Source organism: Dipodomys ordii, unplaced genomic scaffold (genome assembly GCF_000151885.1).
Source record: "Dipodomys ordii isolate 6190 unplaced genomic scaffold, Dord_2.0 Scaffold95, whole genome shotgun sequence".
Taxonomy (NCBI): domain Eukaryota; kingdom Metazoa; phylum Chordata; class Mammalia; order Rodentia; family Heteromyidae; genus Dipodomys; species Dipodomys ordii.
Window position 1 is genome coordinate 3,885,351 of NW_012267311.1, and position 22,336 is coordinate 3,907,686.

Below are 22,336 nucleotides of genomic sequence, written 5' to 3' on the forward strand. Positions count from 1 at the left end.
GGCAACAATGCTTGATAAGAAATGTACTCACTATCTTGCCCATGTAATTGTAACCCCTCTGTATGGTATTTTCACAATAATTAAAAAAAAAAAAAGAGTCTCATGAACTTATCTGCCTGGTCAGGCTTTGAACAGATCTCAGCCTCATGAGTAGCCATGATTACAGCCACCAGTGCCTGACATAAAAATTAATACATTTTTAAATGGGGGAAAGTGAAGGTAGGGGTGACATTGTCCAAGAAGAACAATACTCATTATCTGACTTATGGAACTGAAAACTCTCTGAACAACTCCTTAATGATAACAATTAAAAATTAATTAAAATATTTTTTATTTTAAGCTTTGGCTTTAAATTTATTTATTTATTTATTTTTGCCAGCCCTGGGGTTTGAGACTTGAACTCAGGGCCTGGGTATTGTCCCTGAACTTCTTTTGTTCAAGGCTAACACTACCATTTGAGCCACAGCACCACTCTGCCTTTTTCTGTAGTGGTACTAAGGAACTGAACCTAGGGCTTCATGCATGCTAGGCAAGTACACTACCACTGAGTCACCTTCCCAACCCCTTTAAACTTTTTTGTTTTTGTTTTTTTGGGTCTGGTCATGGGGCCTGAACTCTGGGCCTGGGCGCTGTCCCTCAGCTCTTCAGCTCAAGGCTAGTGCTCTACCACTTGAGCCACAGCGCCACTTCCGGCTTTTTTCTTTTTGCTTATGTGGTGCTGAGGAATCGAACCCAGGGCCTCTGGCATGCAAGGCATGTGCTCTACCACTGAGCCACCTTCCCAGCCCCCCTTTAAACTTTTTATTTATTTACTTATTTATTTCAGACATCATTTTGTTATGCAGTGCAGCTTGGCCTTGAACTCATTGTGTACCCTAGGCTGCTCTTGCACTTGAGATATTCCTGTCTCACTATCCTCAATGCTGAGATTATACCCTGTGCCTTTATGCCTGTTTAACCTCTGACTTTAAATCCTTGATCTGTTTTTTGTCGCTTTTCCCTAAATTTGAAGAAAAGTTTTTTTTTGGAAAAGGGAAAAGAGTATAGAATAATTGAAGGATTATGCTAAATATTGAGCTTTTCTAAATGCCAGTTTCCTTACCTATAAAAGTCTATCTTTATTAAAAGGCTTTTTTTTGGGGGGGGGTGCACAGTAAGGGAGTCAAAGGAGAATATGAAATTACTGTGAAATTTGAAAATGAACTGAAATCTCTTTTCATAATTTTTAGAACTCCAAGGACATAGGCCTGATTATTAGTATTATTTTAATTATTATCATTAAATAGTATAAAAATGTTACAGTGAATATTATTATTATTATTAGCCAATCCTGGAGCTTGAACTCAGGGCCTGGGCACTGTCCTTGAGCTTCTTTTGCTCAAGGCTAGCACTCTATCACTTGAGCCACAGCACCACTTCTGGCTTTTTCTGTTTATGTGGTACTGAAGACTTGAACCCAGGGCTTTATGTATGCTAGCAAGCAGTCTACCATGAAGCTACATTCCCAGCCCTGAATATTATTTTTATGGAGAAATCTTCTAGTCTTTTGGGTTTTCAAATATGTTACTTCTTTCTTTTTCCTTTTCCTTCAGTTTTTTTTGGGGGCAGGATTCCCCCATGTAGTTCAAGCTGGCCTTGACTTTATCATCTGCTCCTCCTGCCAGAGCCTCCAGAGTGCTGGCATTATAGCTGTCTATCATCATATCCAGCTATACCTTGTTTCTTAAAGTACTACTTAAGAAGCTTTGTTGTAATATTTAAAAGGTACTGATGAGTAATGGGCAAGATTATGAGACTACAACTAAGACAGTAGAAGGGATAGAGAGGAAAGGGTAGATAGATGTTGAAGTAGAACCAATGTTTGTTGTGATATTGCTACTCTTTAGGTTAAAGATTAATATAAGACAAATTATGTACAAATTGATATTTGAGGCCCTTACAGTATGGTTCATTGAGAAATATAGAAGATATGTAGAAACTTGAGCCTGGTAATTAGGGAAGAAGTTTGGTTTAGAGAAATACATTGGTAAATCAGAGTCATAAGTATAGTTAGAATGATTAGAGAGAGGATATATACAACAATAAAAGGAATAGAGCTTAGAAAGCAGCAGCATTAGGAGGGGACAAAGGAGACTAAGAATGAATGAGCAGAGACATGGAAAGGGAGCTAAGAGTTATTGATATGACCCTCTCTCTCTCTCTTCTTCCAAACTTCCTTGTCCTCCCTTTTTCAGGGCCTCATCCTTGTTATGTTGGTACTTTACTGCTGAGCCATGCCCTCAGTCCTACACTTAGGTGTTTGTGTGTGTGTTTGTGTATGTGTGTTTGTGTATCCTGGGACTTGAACTCCGGGCCTAGAAATGGTCCATAAACTTTTGTGTTCAAGACTATACATAAGTATAAAGAAAAATAATTACAGGCTTGTGCCTGTAATCCTTGCTACTCAGGAGGCTGAGATCTGAGGATCACAGTTCAAAGCCAGGATGGACAGAAAAGTCCATGTAACTATTGTCTACCTCCTGAGTAGCTGGGTTCAGATTACAGACATGAACTACTAGTGCCTGAACCCCCCCCCCTTTTTTTTTTTGAGATAGGGTCTCATTACATAGCGCAGGCTGGTCTTGAACTAGTAATCCTCCTGCCTTGGCCTACCAAATGTTGGGATTACATGAGTGCACCTCTGATTACAAAGGTCTTTTCCTAATGATTCCTTACATAGCTTTCTAAAGAATGGTTATAGCTACTATTTAGGGACATTTTGCTTTTCCTTTATGAAAGTGTCATGATAAGGATGTGTTCAAGGTAGCAAAATGGCATGCAGTTTCTTTTATGCTACCTGGCTTTCCTCAAAAATTTTCTTTTATTCTTTAGTGAGATCAGTCGTCTGGACTTGGGTCTAAGTGTGGAGGTATGGAACAAAGGACTGATCTGGGATACAATGGTGGGGACTGTGTGGATTGCTCTGAAGACTATTCGTCAGTCAGATGAGGTCAGTGTGCTCTCTGGTTGGAGGTATGGTTTTAGCCCTCACTTTTCTTCACCTTGGATTCTCTTCAGCTGATACATGTATCACAGATTTACTCTTTTTCTAATAGAAGGCATGTTATCCTAACCTTACCCAGAGGAACAGGGGATTGTGTTGAGTGTATTCTTTCCTATACTCTGTAGCTGATCTCAGAAGAGCCAGAGTACCACTTTAGTCTTCATATGTGCTTGGATATGTCTCTTCTATGAACTCTCCTAGGAGTAATCCCATTCAATATCCTTAGCTACTTGACTGGATCTGATTTTTTGCTTAGTTTCTCTGAATCACCAATCCCCATATAACTGTCTTCGGATCTCTTCTGTATTTAACCATAATATAAATTTAAGGAACTTCCAGGTTTAGCACTAGGCATTCATATTGTCTCCATGTGTTATTTCCAAATGGAACTCTCACTCTACTTTCTCAGATTAAAGCATAACTCAGTATCATTTTCTTCATAGCTACTTTATATTTAGGCAGAAGCTGCTATATTCTTATTTGACGTTAACATGAAATAGGACTTTGATTCGCAGGGGATAAGTTGAAGATGTTTCTTCTACTTATTTTCTTTATTTCCCTTAATTCTGTATAGGTCTCTACACTGTCCAGGCATATAACAGTTCATTTTCATTGCTGCCCTTGTTCAGTTCTATTCATTTAGCAATGTCAGTAACTCTTACTAATAAGAAGCAGTGATATGTATCATTATGTGGCACAATCATTAAGAACCACACAGATCAAGATTTTTTTAAAACCTTTTTTTCTGATTAAATCTTAATCTTAGAGTCTGGTACTGTGGAAATTTTGTGCTCATTGGGAACAGAAAACTGAGCCCAATGAAAGTGCCCTCCCTGCCCCATGGGAGAATAGAAGCCAAGTACAGTGGCAGGTGGTGATAGTGGTATGTTTGCCTTATCAGGATGTGAGTAGCCCTCAGAAGTTCCCAGAGGAGGAAATTCAAGAGAAAATCACCTGGCTCTTCAGGGAGCCAAAAAAGATTAATTTTTAATCTTAGATCTTTGTTCCCTAGGAAGGGCCTGGGGAATGGTCTACCCTGGAAGCAGAGACATTAATGAAAAATGATGAGATATGTGGAACTAAAAACCCAACTCCTCATAAGATTTTGCTTGATACAAGATTTGAGTTGCCTTTTGGTAAGTCTATTTGATGATAATTTATAAATAATTTAACTTATCACGTTGCTTGAGATTGTTTGCTAGTTTTTGCACTAATGTAAACAGTGGGAATAGTAGTATATTGTGTTATTGTTGTTGGTTTTGGTTGTGAAGCTTGAACTCTAGGCCTGTGTGCTGTTTCTGAGCTCTTCAGCTAAAGGCAAGCACTCTACCATTTGAGCCACAGCACCACTTCCGGTTTTTTGGTGGTTAACTGGAGATAAGAGTTTCACAGACTTTCTTGCCTAGGCTGGCTTTGAACTGGGATCCTCAGATCTCAGTCTCCTGAGTAACTAGGATTACAGGTGTGAGCCACTGGTGCTTGGCATTTGTGTTGGTTTTTATAGAGACTCAAGATAATGTATACAGCATGAATCAAATTATATAATACTGCCACCTTTCTAACTACAATCATTATTTGAGTAAATAAAGTATTATCTGTTGATGACTGAACTATACTGGCTGATACAATTTCTTCATTTTTATGGTAGATATACCAGAAGAGGAAGCCAGATATTGGACCTATAAATTGGAGCAAATCAATGCTTTTGGAGCTGATAATGAGGTAGGAACTACATTTATTTATTTATTTATTGCCAGTCCTGGTGCTCGAACTCAGGGCCTGGGTGCTGTCCTGAGTCTCTTTGTGCCCAATGCTAGAGCTTTCCAAGTAATTTCTTTCTTTATTTTTATTATTATTATTTTTTTGGGTCCGGTCATGGGGCCTGAACTCTGGGCCTGGGCGCTGTCCCTCAGCTCTTCAGCTCAAGGCTAGTGCTCTACCACTTGAGCCACAGCGCCACTTCCGGCTTTTTTCTTTTTGGTTATGTGGTGCTGAGGAATCGAACCCAGGGCCTCTTGCATGCAAGGCAAGCGCTGTACCACTGAGCCACCTTCCCAGCACCCCCCCCCCCAGTAATTTCTTAGAGATAAGAATCTCATGAACTTTCCTGTCCAGGTTGGCTTTGAATCACAATCATCAGATCTCAACCTCCTTAGTAGCAAGGATTACAGGTATGAGCCGCTGGTGTTTGGCTATCTTATTTTTAGTATGGAGAAATGAGGAATATCTGATATCCTTTATAGCTTGTACAGGGAGGATCCCAGGAACTATATGTTGTCCTGAGGAATTAAATTAAAAAAATTGTTTGTGAACTGGGATCCAGTGATTTACAACTATAATCCTAGCTACTTAGGAGGCAGAAAATGGGAGGGTTGCAGTTTGTGGCCAGCCTGGCAGAAAAGTTTATGGGACTGCCTTCTTAACTGATAGCTGAGTACAGTGAGGTGAACCTGTCATCCCAAGCTATATGAGAGGATTGTGATGCCTGGCCAGTCTAGCAGAAAAGTCTATAGCAAAGTGTCCATAGAAGGGGAGATGGATACAATGACATATGCCTGTGATTGCAGCAATAATAGGAAGTCCATAGGAGGTGGATCCTGGCTCAGGTGTGTACTGAGTGAGAAGTGACACCCTGTCTCAAGGTGGCTCAGTGGTAGAGTGCTTGCCTTGCATACAAGAGGCACTGGGTTCAATTTCTCAGCAACAAGTAAGCAGAAAAATCTGGAGGTGGTCTTGTGGCTCTAGCCACAAGAGCACTAAGCCTTGAGCTGAAGAGCTCAGGGACAACGCCCAGGCCCTGAGTTCAGGCCCCAGGACCAACACACACACACACAAAAAAAAGACAGGGGTGGAGTCCTGGCTTACTTATACAGTACTAGCCTAACAAGCTCAAGGCCCTAAGTTCAAACCACCAATACTGCCAAAAAAATAATGTGTACTGAGGTTTGAACTCAGGGTTTCATACATATTTGGCAACTCCTTTACCATTGAGCTACATCTCTATCTTGCAAGAATCAAATAATATTTTCTTTTGAGACAGTCTTGCTATGTAGTTTAGACTAGTCTCAAACCCTCAGTCTTCCTACTTAAATGCTGGGATTATAGGCATGTTTTATCACAATTAGCAGAACAAAATTAATTGTATTCTTAAGCTAATGAGTGAGAGGATTAACTGAAATTTTAGTATGAAGTTCCATCTCTGTGTTTCTGATTTCTTCTACTGTTCCTCAGAAGGTGCTTGTTTGGTGGTAGACTGTTGAGGAGAGAACTGGTTCCAGGGGAATCTGTCCTCTTTTGTTATACAAATGCACAGAAGGCATTTCTCCTATTTGCTCCCAGATATTAGAATATTACCCTTATTTGTGTGCTCTTTTTGGAGATACGTTAACTATTGTATTACTTTATTCTTCTGTTATAACATCCTTAGAGATTAATAAGTCTGGTGTGTAGACAACAATCAACTCAGTCTGGGGCATTAGGAATAAGAAATGCTTTTGTTATTGTTTGTAGAAAGAAAAGATAAATTTGTTTTAGGACAATTAGACTATTAAAAAATGAGTCCTGCCAAATGTCAATGGTTCAGGCCTATAATCCTAGTTATTCAGGAATGTGAGATACAAGGATTACAGTTGGAAGCCAGTCTGAGCAGGAAAGTCTGTGAGACTCTTGTTTCCAATTAGCCACCCCCCCAAAAAAAAACAAAAACAAAAAACTGGATGCAGAGCTGTAGCTCAAGTGGTAGAGTGCTATCAGCCCTCAGGCCCTGAGTTCAAGCTCCAGTACACAAAAAAGGTTTTATTATAAGATACAATTTGAATGCCAGAGGATATTTCAGTGGAAATGTCTAGTACGTAACTTTATAAAAAGTTTTAAGCCAGGCACCAGTTGCGTATGCCTATAAGCCTAGATACTCAGGAAGCTGAGATCTGAGGATTGTAGTTCAAAGCCAGTCCAGGAAGAAAAGTTTGTGAGACTCTAATCTCCAATTAACTACAATAAAGTTGGAAGGGGAGCTGTGGCTCAAGTTGTAAAGCACTAGCCTTGGGCAAAAAAGCTCAGGGACATTACCCAGGACCTGAGTTCAAGCCCCCAGACCACTACATACATACATACAAACAAACATACATACATACATAAAATTGAATTCTAAGAAATAAAAGACACCGAGAAATATTTGCCTGAGAGAATAGAAAGGTTTCCAAGAATAAAGGTAAAAGATATTCCAAGTAGAAAATCTTAGTAGTATAATGATGTGCTCAAAGAAAATGAATTCTGAAAAAGAACAATGGATTTGATCCTTAAGGACAAGTGACCATCCACAGATGTATTAGGAGCCAAAATGCTTTGGCTTGAGTATATTAAGTTCTGAGAACTTTAATAAAGCATCAGTAAGTGGCTTTATTCTGTCAAATCTCTGGAAATCTGATATCAAAGCATTGGCAGGGCCATACCAGATCTGTGTGGAGAATCATGCCTCAGTCATTGAGCTAATGGCTGCTGACAGTTCTTGCTGTCTTTGATTAATGGATGCATCATCTCATCTCAACCTGTTATTGTCATATTACTCTCTGTGTGTCCCTATGTACGTCTTCACAGTGCATTCTCTTCTGTGTGCCTATGTTCATTCTGCCTGTAAGAATACCAGCCATTAATTTGATTACATCTGTAGTAGTTCCAAATAAGGTCACATATATATTTTGGAAACAGTATGATGCATTGTGAATTAAATCAAAGATGAAGAAATGGAATTTGGATAAAGTGATAGCTACTCTTTTCAGTTGACTTCTTAAATTTTTTTTTTTTTGAGACAAGGTCTCAATATGTAGCCTCACTGTCCTGAAACAAAAGATCTTCCTATTTCAGCCTCCTAAGTGCTGGGATATGTTATGACTCTACTCTTAGTAGACTTTTTTTTTTCTGATTTTCTTTTTTTTGTGTGTGCCAGTACTGGGGCTTGAACTTGTAAGACCTCTTGCTCAGCTTTTTCGCTCACTGCTGATACTCTACCACTACTACTTCAGCCATATCTCTATTTCTGGTTTTTTTTTTTTTTTTTGCTGGTTATTGGAGATAAGGGTCTCTCAGATTTGTCTTCTAGGGTTGACTTTGAACTATGAGCCTCAGATCTCAGCCTCCTAAATAGATAGGATTATAGGTGAAAGCCACTAGGGCCCAGTATTTATTAGAGTTTTACTATTAATCTGTATAATTTTTTTTGGTTGGTCGTGGGGCTTGAACTCTAGAGCCTCGGTGCTGTCCCTCAGCTCTTCAGCTCCAGGCTAGCTCTCTACCATTTGAGCCACAGCACCATTCCATTTTCTGAGTGATTTATTGGAGATAGGAGTCTCACAGAAGTTCCTGCCTGGGGCTGGCTTTGAACTGGGATCCTCAGATCTCAGTCTCCTGAGTAGCTAGGATTACAAGTGTGAGCCACCTGTACCTGGCTTAATCTGCATAATTTATTTCATACTCAAGCTAACATTTTAACTTTTCTGGTTTTGTGTGAGTGAGAGAGAGAGAGAGAGAGAGGGAGGGAGGGAGAACAAGAGAGAGGGAGAGAGGGAGAGAGGGAGGGGGGAGGAAGAGGGAGAGAGAGAGAGAGAGAGAAAGTGAATGCTGATCCTGGGGCTTGATCCTGGGCACTGTTCCTGAGCATTTCAAGGCTAGTGTTTTACCACTTGAGTCACAGTTCATTTCTGGCAGTTTTTTTGGTAGTTAACTAGAGATTAGACTTTTCTGCCTGGGTTGGCTTCAAACCTCAATAATCTTCAGATCTCAGCCTCCTGAATATCCTGTTAAGATAACAGGCATGAGTCACTGGCACCTGGCTCTTTTCTTCCTTATTGAAAGCTTCAATAAAGCCTGTCTGTGTAGTAATTTACAGGCTTTCAAGCTTTAATCAAGATGATAAAGAAGTATTCTGTACTTTTGACTTTATATATTTTACTTTTTGTCACTATGAAGAATGAGATAAGTGGATTAAAATGATGTAAAAAATTACAGTATTTTATAAATTCTAATAATAATGGTTCTTGGTCTATAGTTTCCCTTGAGATTTTTGCTTTTTGATTCATTTCTAAAATGTGATTCATTGACCTTATATCTTTATTTGCTCTTTACCACCCTGCTTTTACTTTAACATCTTTAATGAAATATACATGCATATATAGGTCACTTATTTAATGTATACAGTTCAATGGCTTTTAGAATACTCACAGAGTTGTACATCCACCACTGCAATTAATTTTGAATACTTTCATTACCCTGTAAGAACACCTTGTGATGCAGGCCAGCACTCTTTAATCTCTCATCTTCTAGCCAAGGACTCATTTGCCTCTGTGTTGATGTTTCTTATGAATAGAATTATATACTTTGTGGTCCTTTGTGACTTTCTTTGATAGTAAAATGTTTCAATATTTTATATATGTTTTGGATGTTACCTCAGCAATATCCCAAACATATGAAACCAATCAATTAATTATTTTCTTTTTAGCAGGGTAGTACCATGATTTTATGAATTTGTTACCAGACATTTAATGTCTTTTGAGGGCCTGTTTTCTGGCTCATAGATGGTATCTTCTCTTTTTATTTTTTTAAAATTTTTTAAATTTTTATTTTTTTATTTTTTGTGAACATACTGTACAGAGGGGTTACAATTACATGGGCAAGATAATGAGTACATTTCTTAGCAAGCATTGCAGCCTCCTCCTTTGTTTATCCTTCACATCCCTTCCAAGCCACCCCCCCATCTCCTCCCCCCCACCCCGCCCCGCCCCCAGATGGTATCTTCTTACTAAACCTTCTCATGGGAAAAGTGACAAAGCCTCCTTTAGGAGTTATTAATGCCATTCATAAAAGTCACTGCCTTCAAGGCTTATAAACCTTTCAAGGGTCCACCCTCTAATAATCACATTGGTGATTAGGTTTCAACAAATGAATTCTGAAGGGACACAAATCTTTAGAGCATAGTAGATAGAACATATATTTTTTTTCCATCAGGGTTTAATTCTGTTTTATTATATTTTTTCTTAATCATTGTGCACAACATTAAAAAACTACATTTTCTATTATGTCATCTTATAAGTGAATGCTTTGATGCTCTTTTTTTTTTTTGTTAAATACTGGTACTTAAGCTTGCATTCAGGAACTTAGCTCTGTTTCTTGAGCTGTTTTTGCTCAAAACTAGTGTTCTACCACTTGAGCTACAGCTCTACTTCTGGCTTTGGGAGTTAATTGAAGATAAGAGTCTCATGAAAATCTGGGCAAGTCTCATGAAAAGTTGGGCACCAGTGGCTCAAGCCTGTAATTCTAGCTACTCAGGAGGCTGAGATCTGAGTTAAAAGCCAACCCCAGGCAAGAAAGTCTGAGAGATTTATTTCCAATAACCATCAGTGGTGCTGTGTCTCAAAATGGTAGAGCACTGCCCTTGAGCAAAAAAAGCTCAGGAACAGCACCCAGGCATTGAGCCCAGGACTGACCCCCCAAAAAAATTGGTGAGGAAATCAATAAATAAATAAGGCTAAAACTTTATAGTTTATTAACATTTCTATAGTTTTTATATTATGTCATTTTTTGTTGTTCCAGGATCTCATTTAGTTTACTCTATTACATATAGTTGCCATGTTTCCTTAGGTTCTACTTGCTTATGACATTTTTATCATACTTTCCTTGTTTTTGATGACTACCTAGGAAATCCAGCATAGTTGACGCTCTGTATGTAAGGGCTCCACATCCTCTGATTCTGCCCACCTTGTACTGAAAATATTTATAAAAAAGGTTGCACCTGTAAAGAGCATGTAGTTCTGTGTGGGTTTTTGTGTGTATGTGTGTGTGTGTGTGTGTGTGTTCTTTTGGTACTAGGGATTGAATCCTCACATAAGCCAAACCTGTGGTCTTCAAGTGAACTATACACACTTAACCATAAAAGATACTTTTTTTCTCATCATCATTTCATAAACAATGCAGTTTAATAACTATTTACATAGATTTTACATTACATTATAGATTGTAAGTAATCTGGACATGTTTAAATAAAAAGCTGTGCATAAATTACATGTAGATACTTTGCTGTTTTATAGAAGGAGGTTGAGCACATATTGATTTTTCCTTCCTTCCTTCCTTCCTTCCTTCCTTCCTTCGTCTTTGTCTTTCTTTTTTTTTCAGTACTAGTGTTTGAACTCAGAGCCTCATCCTTACTAAGCAGGTGCTCTCCTTTAGCACTTGAACAAAACTTCCATTTTTTTTTATTTAGTTATGTTTTCAGTAGGGTCTCACTTTTGTTCTGGATCATGATCTTCCTATTTGTTTTCCATGTAGCTCTGATGATAGACACACTACCATACCCAACTTTTTATTATTTGAGATGAGGTCTTGTGGACTTTTTTTCACCACATCTGGCCTTGACCTATGATTCTTCTGGTTTTAGCAACCTGAGTAGGTATGTTTTCTATCAGTGGATTTTGATTTTGAGGGTGTCTTGAAACCTATCTTCTATGAATATGAAGGGATAGCAAATACACAATATTTAAAAAAAGATTTATATTAGCACACTTTAGTTGTACAAAGGGGGCTTTATTATGACATTTCCATACATGCATACAGTGTATCCCTATCAACCCCTCTCTCTCCCTTATCCTGCCCTTTTCAAAACAGTTTCAAAGTGATTTTATTGTTCTATTTTCATACCTGCACATGAAGTACTTCGACCATATTCACACTCATTTGTCCTCTCAGTTGACCATCCCTCCACCTGAGCTTGCTTTACTCTCTTGTTTGGAATGTGCAGTTTTTAACAAAGTGGACAATGAATATTAAAGAGAATGGTCCATGTGTAAAGCAAGATGTTTCTCATTAGTTTTGGTAGATATCCTTTATTAGATTAAAGAAATTCTGTTTTCTTTCTGATTTTCTAAGCATTTTTGTCATGATGTGCACTGGAAATTTTATAAATTTTCTGCAGCTATTGGACTACATAGTGTGTTTAATGTGATAAAGCACATAAATTTCCCTGATGGGAAATTGGCTGAAGAAAAACTCAGAGACCTGTGAAATACTCTAAAGACAAGCCTTTTATAGCTATCTGGAAGGGTTGGGCTGGTGCACTTGATCAAAATAGCCACGTTTCCATCTGATTTAGCCTGTCTCATTGAGCCAATACAGTAACAGAGTCTGTCCTATATATCAGGGTCACATAGGAAAAAAGCAATGGGATGTTGTGTTTCTATTCCTGATATTACACTTAAAAAAGGCGGGGTGGGGGGAGGTGTGATTTTTGCCTCCTCTCTTTTTACTTGGGCCTCTTATATATGTTTTCCCCCTTTTCTGCTTCTAGTATTCTATTCAAGAAGAAAGCCAGAGGAAGCCCTTGCCCACTGCTGCCGCCCAGTGTTGTAAGTGAGAAACTTCTCTCTGAACCTGCTTTAATTACAGCTTTCTGTCTCTTCTCCACATGTGGCTTATTTTGAGTCAGGAAGGGTGGAGATTTGGAAACTATTCCAGGAATTCTGCTGTCTAGGTACAGATGCCCAGTGAGTGATTAGGCATTCACCCTTAGGTTTCAAGAAGTCCTTTGGGTTTGATGTTGTAGGTAGAACAGCAATATAGTCTTCATCTTTTTTTCTCTATTTGCTACTCCTCTATTACTGTTTACTTGTTTTTTTTTTAGATTAAATTGCTTTTCTGTTTCTATATGTGCTTTTCTTATTTGGGTACCATCTTTTCCTTTTTAAAATTATTCACCTGAATAAATATTTAATTTACATAAACTTGGTATTTGAAATGATTAAATTGAAAGTGTTAATTTGAAAGTATTAAAGGGAATATAGTAAAATATTTCCCATCCATTCTTATTCTTCAACCAGTGGGGTCTTCCCTCTCAGAAGTTGTTTTTACCCTTGCCCAAATGTACATTTTATATATATATCAATATATATATATATCAATATATATATATATCAATATATATATATATATATATATCATGTACTATAAAAATATACACAGACAACTTATATTTTAAGATTTCAATGCTCCTTGATTAGTGTCCCTCTTGGAATTTATTGGAGCCACAGGAAAAGATTGTTTATTTTCTGAGTTCCTTGTCACTATAGAGACCTGTTTCCAGAAATCCTGGCCATGAATACAATGGGCATTTCCTGTGTTTCCAATCACCCTGCTAAAATGACTTTAACACATTTTGTTATGGGTTTAAGAATTCTGGCACTAAGCTGGGTGCTGGTGGCTCACGCCTGTAATCCTAGCTACCCAGGAGGCTGAGATCTGAGGATCGTGGTTCAAAGCCAGCCTGGGCAGGAGAGACCGTGAGACTCCTATCTCCAATAAACCACCAGAAAACCGGAAGTGGCGCTGTAGCTCAAGTGGTAGAGCGCTAGCCTTGAGCTGAAGAGCTGAGGGACAGCGCCCAGGCCCAGAGTTCAAGCCCCATGACCGACCAAAAAAAAAAAAAGAATTCTGGCACTTTATTTTTGTAGAGTTTCCTCACTAATTTCAAATTCTTTTTTTTTTTTTTTTTTGTTGGTTGTGGGGTCTGAACTCTGGGCCTGGGCGCTGTTCCTGAGCTCTTCAGGTCAAGGCTAGCGCTGTACCACTTGAGCCACAGCGCCACTTCTGGCTTTTTCTGCTTATGTGGTACTGAGGAATTGAACCCAAGGCCTCAAGCATGCAAGGCAAGCACTTTGCCACTGAGCCACCTTCCTAGTCCCCAATTCCAAATACTTTTATTGTTATTGTTATCTTTAAGAAGTTTTGAAAAGGAGTTACCATTCAATAAATCAGTTCATGAACATAATGCATTTTGATTGATGTCACTTCTTTCAAAATTTTGGATTCTTGGTGGTTACTCTGCCTGGTGTTGGGAAGCAGTGGTTGTTTTCTCCTTTAAACAGTCTAAATCAGTCCCTTTTTATTCTTTTTCTTTAAAAAAAAACCTATTTTTTGTTGTTATAACGGTGATGTACAGAGAGGGGTTACAGTTATGTCAGTCAGGTAATGAGTATATTTCTTTTTCTGGACAATGTCCCCCCTTCCTTCCCTCTCTTCTAGTTTCTTCCTCCCATCCCCACTGTAAAGTTGTGTAGTTCATTTTCAACATAGTGTGTCTAGTAAATGCCTTAAAAAAAAAAAACCACCTTGGGTGCCAGTGGCCCACACCTGTAATCCTAGCTACTCATGATCATGTTTTGAAGCCAGCCTGAACAGGAAAGTCCATGGGACTCATCTTCAATTAACCACAAAAAATCCAAAAGTGCAGCTGTGGCTTAAGTGGTAGAGTGCTAAGGGACAAGCTAAGGGAAAAGCCCAGGCCTTGAGTTCAAGCCCCAGTATCAGTACACATATATAAAAACTTATCATATACTTATTATAAAAATCATCAGGTGATTTAGAATGTATAATATGGAAAGTGAAAGTTATTTGTAATTCTGCCTTTCAAGTTCATTCCAACATTTCTACTGCTACATAGTCTCTCAACGTCTTTTTTTTTTTTTTTTTTGGTGCCAGTACTAGGGCTTGAAGTCAGGGCCTGGGCACTGTCCCTGAGCTCTTTTGCTCAAGGATAGAGCTCCACCACTTGAGCCACAGCTCCACTTCCAGCTTTTTGTGGTTAATTGGAGATAACAGACTTTTCCTACCCAAGCTGGTTTCAAACATGTTCTCAGAGCTCAGCTTCTGAATAGCTAGGATTACAGCATGAGTTACCAGCACCTGGCTTTCTCTCTACATCTTAATCCATTTTCCCTCCCTTCCATCCCCTTGCCTGCCTTCATGCCTTCCCTTTCTTTCCTTTTATCTTTCCTTTTTTCCCCCAGATCTTCCAAGTCTGTTTGCTCAATGTACAACAGCTGCATAATGACTCACATTCATAATATTCTATTATTAAGGAAAATCTGTGTGTCTGTGTGTGCACGTGTGTGCAGTATTGAGGGTATAACCCAGAACTTTGAGAATATTAGTCAGGTGCTCTATTACAAATCAAGGTTTAATCCAGATCAGGCAGAAAAGTTAGTGAGACTTCATCTCCAGAATAACCAGCAAAAAGCCAGGCCAGGCTTGTGGCATTGCTCAAGTGGTAGAGAACCCGCTGGATAAGCTGAGCAAGCTGAAGGCCCTTGTTCTTGATAATTAGATCCTCTTTGGTGTCCAGGAAGTTTCTTTTCAGGTTGGAAACTTCTGTCCTTCTGCTTATTTGCTTTATTTGGCACTCCTTTGTTACCATGATATTAATGAAAATAAAATTAGAAAAGTGCTGAAAGCATTTTCAAATGGCATAAAGTTTATTTAGGAAGGCTTTCTAGAAGTGATGAGTTTGAAGATAAATTTTGAAGAAGCTAATTAGAATGTATTGATTAAAAGGAGAGACTGTTCATAGTAAGGATAAAAAATAGTATGAAGAAAGGATTCCTAAGATAACCACCTTAACTCCTATCCCCTATCCTTGCAGTCCTGGCCAAACAATCTCTTACTGGTTGGAATATTCTTTGCCTACCACCTCATCTCATTACAAAGTAAAGGATCAGCCACTCATAGTCTAGGACTAGATCTCTTAGAAGCAGACAGATATACAAGTTATAGCCTCCTTACAGTACATAGATAGTATTTAGTGGTAGGGCAGTGCAGTGGGTCCAGGATTTCTGTCAGTAAGAATATGTGATGAGCTTTACACTGTATATATGTTATCAGTGGAAGTAGTTGATAGTAAAGCTAATTACAGGTGCTGGCAAACTAGCAAAGAAAAGGGAGAAAATGTAGCAATGTGAGATTTGGCTGATAAAAATAATGTTAATTGTAGTCTTCTGACTCATTTATTTATTCCCATCCTGCCTTCTTCCACAAATTTGAGGTGGCTAATTACAGTCATTATATCAGTTTGTCATTTATTTTCAATTACAATGTCACAAATTATTGTGCATGTTAAAAGATAAGAATAGGGGCTGGGAAGGTGGCTCAGCTTGCCTTGCATGCATGAGGCCCTGGGTTCGATTCCTCAGCACCATATAAACAGAAAAAAAAAAACGGCAAGTGGTACTGTTGCTCAAGTGGTAGAGCACTTGCCTTGAGCTGAAGAGCTGAGGGACAGCGCCCAGGTCCAGAGTTCAGGCTTACAACCGCAAAAATAAAAAACAAACAAAAAAGATTAACATATGAATTTAATTTGATAACAATACTTAAATGTCTATTCCTACACACAATATATGCATAAAGATTATTTCATGAAAGCGTGGTCATTTGGTGGTGTTTTTTTGTGATACTGAGTTTGAACTCAGTTTTCATGTTTAGTTGGCTTGCTCACTTGCTAAGCTGGCCCTTGTTTGGCTAGCATTACCTCTATCTCTTGAGCCATACCTTCAAGCCTTGCTTTTTTCTTTTTCTTTTTGACAATTTTTTTTTTGTCTTTTCTTTTTTGGTACTAGGGATCAAACCCAGGACGTTGCACTTGCTAGGCAAGCACTTTGCCACTGAGCTACATCCCAGCCCTTTCTTTTTTTTTTTTGAAAGGGAGTCTCATAGACTTTCCCACTCAGGCCTCCTTAGTAGCTAGGATCGCAAGAATGAGCCACTAGTGTTTGCTCATATGCACATAGGCTTCATTGTTATCATGGTAAGTGAATTTGATAAATCAGAATTATAAATAATACATAAATATAAGTTATAAACAATAAAATTATTCATTACAAAATATTATTAGATGTTTCTTCTTCATGCCAAGCAATGTAGTAGCACTTAGAATATAGAAATGGAATTCTCTGATCTAGGGGAGCTCAAGTCCAGAGAGGAAGGAACCTATAGGTAGCACCATATATTGATACATGAAGAGAAAAGTTAGTCAAGGATTATAGAGGAAGAAAATCCAGACTGGAATGATTACAAAAAGTTTCCTTTAGAAAATGATATCTCAGCCAAAGTTGGTAGTTTATGATTCTTGATGATATGTATCCTTTTTTTGAGGTACACACACACACACACACATATACATATATACATGTGTGTGTATGTGTGTGTGTGTGTGTATATATATATATATATATATATATATATATATATATAAAACACTTATCTACCCATGTGATATTATACAGAATAGTTTGACTGCCCTAAAAATCTTTTTGGTTCATCTATTCATTTTTTACTTTCCTGAAACTTCTAGCACAAACTGAATTTAAAGAATGAGTAAGAGGCATTCAGGTAAAGGAGAAAAAATATATGATACATGGACTCTAAGATGAAAAGGCATAACTTAAGTTGTTTTGGGATTCTGTAGGTTGAAAATTTTAGGTGACTTGAGAGGGGAAAAGGACCAGAGAGGAGGTCAAAGAGTTGTAGAGAGTTCATGTTATGAAGGAGTTGCATGGTATAGCAAGGTGTTTATATTTTATTTATTTTTAAAATAATTCACCAGTAAACTTGTCTTAGGGTTTATTTATTTATTTATTTTTATTTATTTATTTATTGCCAATCGGAGGCTTGAACTCAGGACCTGGGCACTGGCCCTGAGCTGCTTTTGCTCAAGGCTAGCACGCTACCACTTGAGCCACAGGGCCACTTCCAGCTTTTTCTGTATATGTGGTACTGAGGAATTGAACCCAGGGCTTCATGCATGCTAGGCAGGCACTCTACCACTAAGCCACATTCCCAGCCCCAATATTTTATTTAACACTGGAGATTCTTGACTATTTTATAGCCATGGCTATAATAATATGAGTAGTTGCCTGCATTAAAAAAATCTTCCTGATTATAGAATATAGTATAAATATGTAGACCTCATGAAAAAATATTTAGTTTACTGAATTAGTATAAGGATTTTTATAATTATAACTTCCTTGCTTTTCTTTGTGTATTGTCACCTAAGTGTGCAGCTATAAACATTGGAGCTCATTTTTTGCCTATTTTCTCTTTTTGATATGTATGTATATATATATGTGTGTAAGTATATTTGGTTTAGTTTTTGAGATGGGGGGTCTCACTGGGTAGCCCAGGCAGTCCTCAAACACAGTTCTTTTGCCTCAACTCCTATTACAGGAATGTGCCACCTTGTCTAGCATTTTATAACCAGCTAGTTTCTCCTCTGCCTTTTTTTTTCCCTTGAAACTTGTTTATTGAAGAAATCAGGTCATTTTAAACTATATGATTTTAAATTACAGCTTCCCATATTCTGGATTTTGCTCAATGCATATCCATTGTACACTTTAATACACTCTTCTGTATTTTTTTGTGAATTGATAGTTGAACCTAGAATATTGGTTACATCAAGTATAATATATCCTATAGATAAAATATAACATAATTTTGAAAGTACAATAGTTAGAAATTTTACACAAATATATTTTTGTAAGCAGCATAATCTTTTTGTTGTTGTTGTTGGTTGTGGGACTTGAACTCTGGGCCTAGGTGTTGTCTCTGACCTCTTTTGCTCAAGGCAAATGTTGTACCACAGTGCCACTTCTGGTTTCTGGTGGTTAATTAGCGATAAGAACCTCACAGACTTTCTTGCCCAGGCTGGCTTTGAACTGTAATCCCAGATCTCAGTCTCTTGAGTAGCTAGGATTACAGGCATGAGCCACCAGTTCCAGGTTTTTTTTTTTTTGTCGGTCGTGGGGCTTGAACCCTGGGCCTGGGCGCTGTCCCTCAGCTCTTCAGCTCAAGGGGAGCACTCTACCACTTGAGCTACAGCGCCACTTCCCGTTTTCTGGTGGTTTATTGGAGATAGGAGTCTCATGGTCTCTCCTGCCCGTGCTGGCTTTGAACCGCGATCCTCAGATCTCAGCCTCCTGAGTAGCTAGGATTACAGGCGTGAGCCACCAGCGCCCGGCCAGTTCCAGGTTTTTATGTACCTTTTTTTGTAATATTATTTACTCGTGTGTGATTATTTGATTAATATTTGTTTTCTTTCCTAGGCAATAAATTTCATAAGTAAGGGGTATACTTACCTCTGTATCTATAGTAACTTTGGTCAATAAATATTACTTGGGTTAATGTATTTCTGTAAGTGGGATTATTGAAGTAAGGAATATACACAGTTTAAATATAGTTAGGTATTATTAAACTAGATTCAAAGACTTGAGCTAATATTCCTACTGAATGGTACTTGTTTGCTCATATGCAGCCACACTAGACATTCTTCTTGGTTGTTCCCTGCCTCTACACCCACTTCTACCTTTGTCTCTGTGTGTGTGTGTGTGTGTGTGTGTGTGTGTGTGTGTGTGTCTTCTAGGGCTTGAATTCAGAACCTTATGCTTTTGGCTTTTTCGTTTGTAATTGGTGTTCTGCCTCTTGAGCCACACCCTAGTTCCTTCTTTTTGCTGGTTAATTGAAGATAAGAGTCTTTGAACCACAGACCTCAGATCTCAGCCTCCTAAATAGCCAGGATTATAGGCATTAGTCACCAGCAAGCACCCAGTCTATCAACTTTTTTTTGGGGGGGGTCCAGTCGTGGGGCCTGAACTCTGGGCCTGAGTGCTGTCCCTCAGCTCTTCAGCTCAAGGCTAGCGCTCTACTACTTGAGCCACAGCATCACTTTTGGCTTTTTTCTTTTTTGCTTATGTGGTGCTGAGGTATCGAACCCAGGGCCTCATGCATGCAAGGCAAGCACTCTACCACTGAGCCACCTTCCCAGCCCTATCAACATTTTTTTGACACCTACATTCGAGGTTTTGTTATAGGTGTTTGGGAGGTTTTGTTATAGGTGTTTGGGATAGACATATCAGGGAACAAAACAAAGATCCTGAGTGACAGGAGATGAATAGTAATCACAATAAATCAGGAAATTATGTAGGACATTAAATAGTAAACCAACAAAAGAGCAGATGGTAAAAAGCATTGGTAGAGTTGGAGTTGAATTGCAACTTTGAAATAAGATGGTGAGGCCCAATGAGGTAACATTTGAGTAGACTTGAAAGAAGTGAGGGAGTTAGCATGTGGCTCCAGGGGGAAAATGAGCCAGAGGAGACAGCTGCTTTAAAGGCTAGTAATGACTACATGCGTTCTGGTAATGCTTTCTTGATCTGCACACTGATGATGTAACTTTGTTTATAGTTTTATTGATTTGTAGTTATGATTCGTACACTTTTTAGTGTCCTATAATTCAGGCCTTTTTTGGTTAAAAACAGAATCTCTCATTCTTTAATGTTATTTTGGTCTCTTAGGTATAAGTGAATATAAGTAAATTGAAAGATTAAAACATAGAAAGTTGGGCTGGGATGTAGCTCAGTGGCAAAGCGCTTTCCTAGCAAGTGCAATGTCCTGGGTTTGATCCCCAGTACCAAAAAAGAAGAGACAAAAAATACAATTAAAAGACAACCCAAACAAAACATAGAAAGTTAGTTTCTCAAATATTAACTCCTTTTCCCCTTCTCTGCCCCTTTTCACAAGAGGTACATAGGAGACTTTGATATCACAATTCAAAGAGATGGCTTGTGCCCAGATGTCACATATACTAGAAATAATCTCTTCAAAAATATTTACATTAAGAATAAGTAGTAAACTGGCTCATGTTTGCAACCTAGGTATTTGGAAAGGAGAAGTGGGAAGGTTTGCCACTTGAGGCCAGCCTGTGAAAAAAGTTAGTAAAAGCATATTTTTAAAAAAAGGCTGGGCATGGTAATTCACAGCTGTAATCTCAGCTATGGTGGGAGGCATGTAGGAGGATCATAGTCCAGGCTAGCCTAGAGGAAAAAAAAATCAAGACCTTACCTGAAAATATAGCTAAAGCAAAAAGGGCTGGTTGTGTGGATCATATGTACAATGTTTGCCTACCAAGTATAAGGCCATGATTTAAAACCCCAGACTTACCAAAATAAAATTAAATAAATATAAAAAGAGTAGATATTGAACACTTCAGAATGACTTAGCGCTTATCCAGTTGTTCATGAGCATTTTTCTTTGACTTATTAATATGATGAATATATTAATTTATATTAATAAATCATCTTTGCTTTCCTTTAATATTCCCTACTTGATTATGTTAAATTACTCTTACTATTAATACTAAGATCGACTTGCTTATAATTCACCTCAGATTTTCATATCTATTTTCATGGGTAAGGCTGGTAAATACTTGTCATTTCTCTGTGTTAGGTTCAAAGTACTTCTTTTTTTCTTTTTCTTTTTTGTCCTGGAGCTTGAAATCAGGGCCTGGACACTGTCCCTCAGCTTTTGCTGAAGGCTAGCACTCTACCACTTGACACATAGTGCCACTTCCCGCTTTTTCTATTTATGTGGTACTGAAGAATGGAACCTAGGGCTTCATGGATATTAGGCAAGCAATCTACTACTGAGCCACCTTCCCAGCCCCTAAAGTGCTTTTCTTAATTATAGCTTCTTTACTAGTTCCCAGCCCTGGGCTGGGAAGGTGGCTCAGTGGTAGAGTGCTTGTCTTGCATGTATGAGGCCCTGGGTTTGATTCCTCAGCACCACATCAGCAGAAAAAAGTGGAAGTGGTGCTATAGCCTTGAACTAAAGAGCTGAGGGACAGTGTCCACGACTGACCAAAAAAAAAGAGAGAATTTATTTAATCAACTGTCTGGAAAAAGAGAAGGGTATAATTTTTAATACTTGATTTTATGTCCTTTCTGAGCTGTCAGGAAATTTCTACAATTCAGCAATCTATAAGTGAGTTCTACAATTGCCTGGATAAATGACTTCACTTGGAGGCTAGGACTCAAATATTCTGACATTTTAAAAGCCATAGAATATGGACTTTTAATTGGTGATGAAACAGTTGTAAGGGGGTATATTATATAATAATTATAGACCTTTTTAATGTGACTATTTCTGATTTTTTACATTTTCAACTACAAACAAGGTAAATTATGCAGAATATACCTGTATGCTGTAGTCTAGTAAGTCAGCCTGGGAGATAGGATAAACACAGAGGGTTTACCGTCTAAGACTGAGGATTCCTTTTGAATTGGGTTCTGGAACATCTAGAATTATCCTACTTAATATATAATCACATTGGAGTGGCCTTTAAACTCTAGAATAGTGGGTCTAGCTACATCTTCCTCTGTCAACACAATAGTATTGTGCTTCTATGAGAGACTGTGGCCTCTTTTGAATAGGAAATTCTAGTGCTGTGTTTTTCTGAATGTAATTCAAGAATTATTGGAATGAAAGTCAATGAGTTGCTTAATTTATTTAAAGTAGGTAACAGCAAAAAAAAGTATGTTCCCAAGCAGTTCTGTAATTAATTAAGTAATTAATTTGTCGGTCATGGGGCCTGAACTCTGGGCCTGGGCACTGTCCCTCAGCTCTTCAGCTCAAGGTTAGCACTCTACCACTTGA

General features: G+C 38.3%; 1 protein-coding gene across 2 annotated transcripts in view; it reads left to right on the forward strand.

Moving 5' to 3' along the window:
* Positions 1-22,336, forward strand: part of Unc13b (unc-13 homolog B (C. elegans)) — a 180,285-nt gene that overhangs the window by 53,511 nt on the left and 104,438 nt on the right. For both annotated transcript variants that reach the window (XM_013026666.1, XM_013026665.1), the window contains exons 4-7: positions 2,872-2,989; positions 4,056-4,179; positions 4,692-4,765; positions 12,375-12,432. In XM_013026666.1, the coding sequence (XP_012882120.1) occupies positions 2,872-2,989; positions 4,056-4,179; positions 4,692-4,765; positions 12,375-12,432 (374 nt within the window). The remainder of the gene's footprint in view (positions 1-2,871; positions 2,990-4,055; positions 4,180-4,691; positions 4,766-12,374; positions 12,433-22,336) is intronic.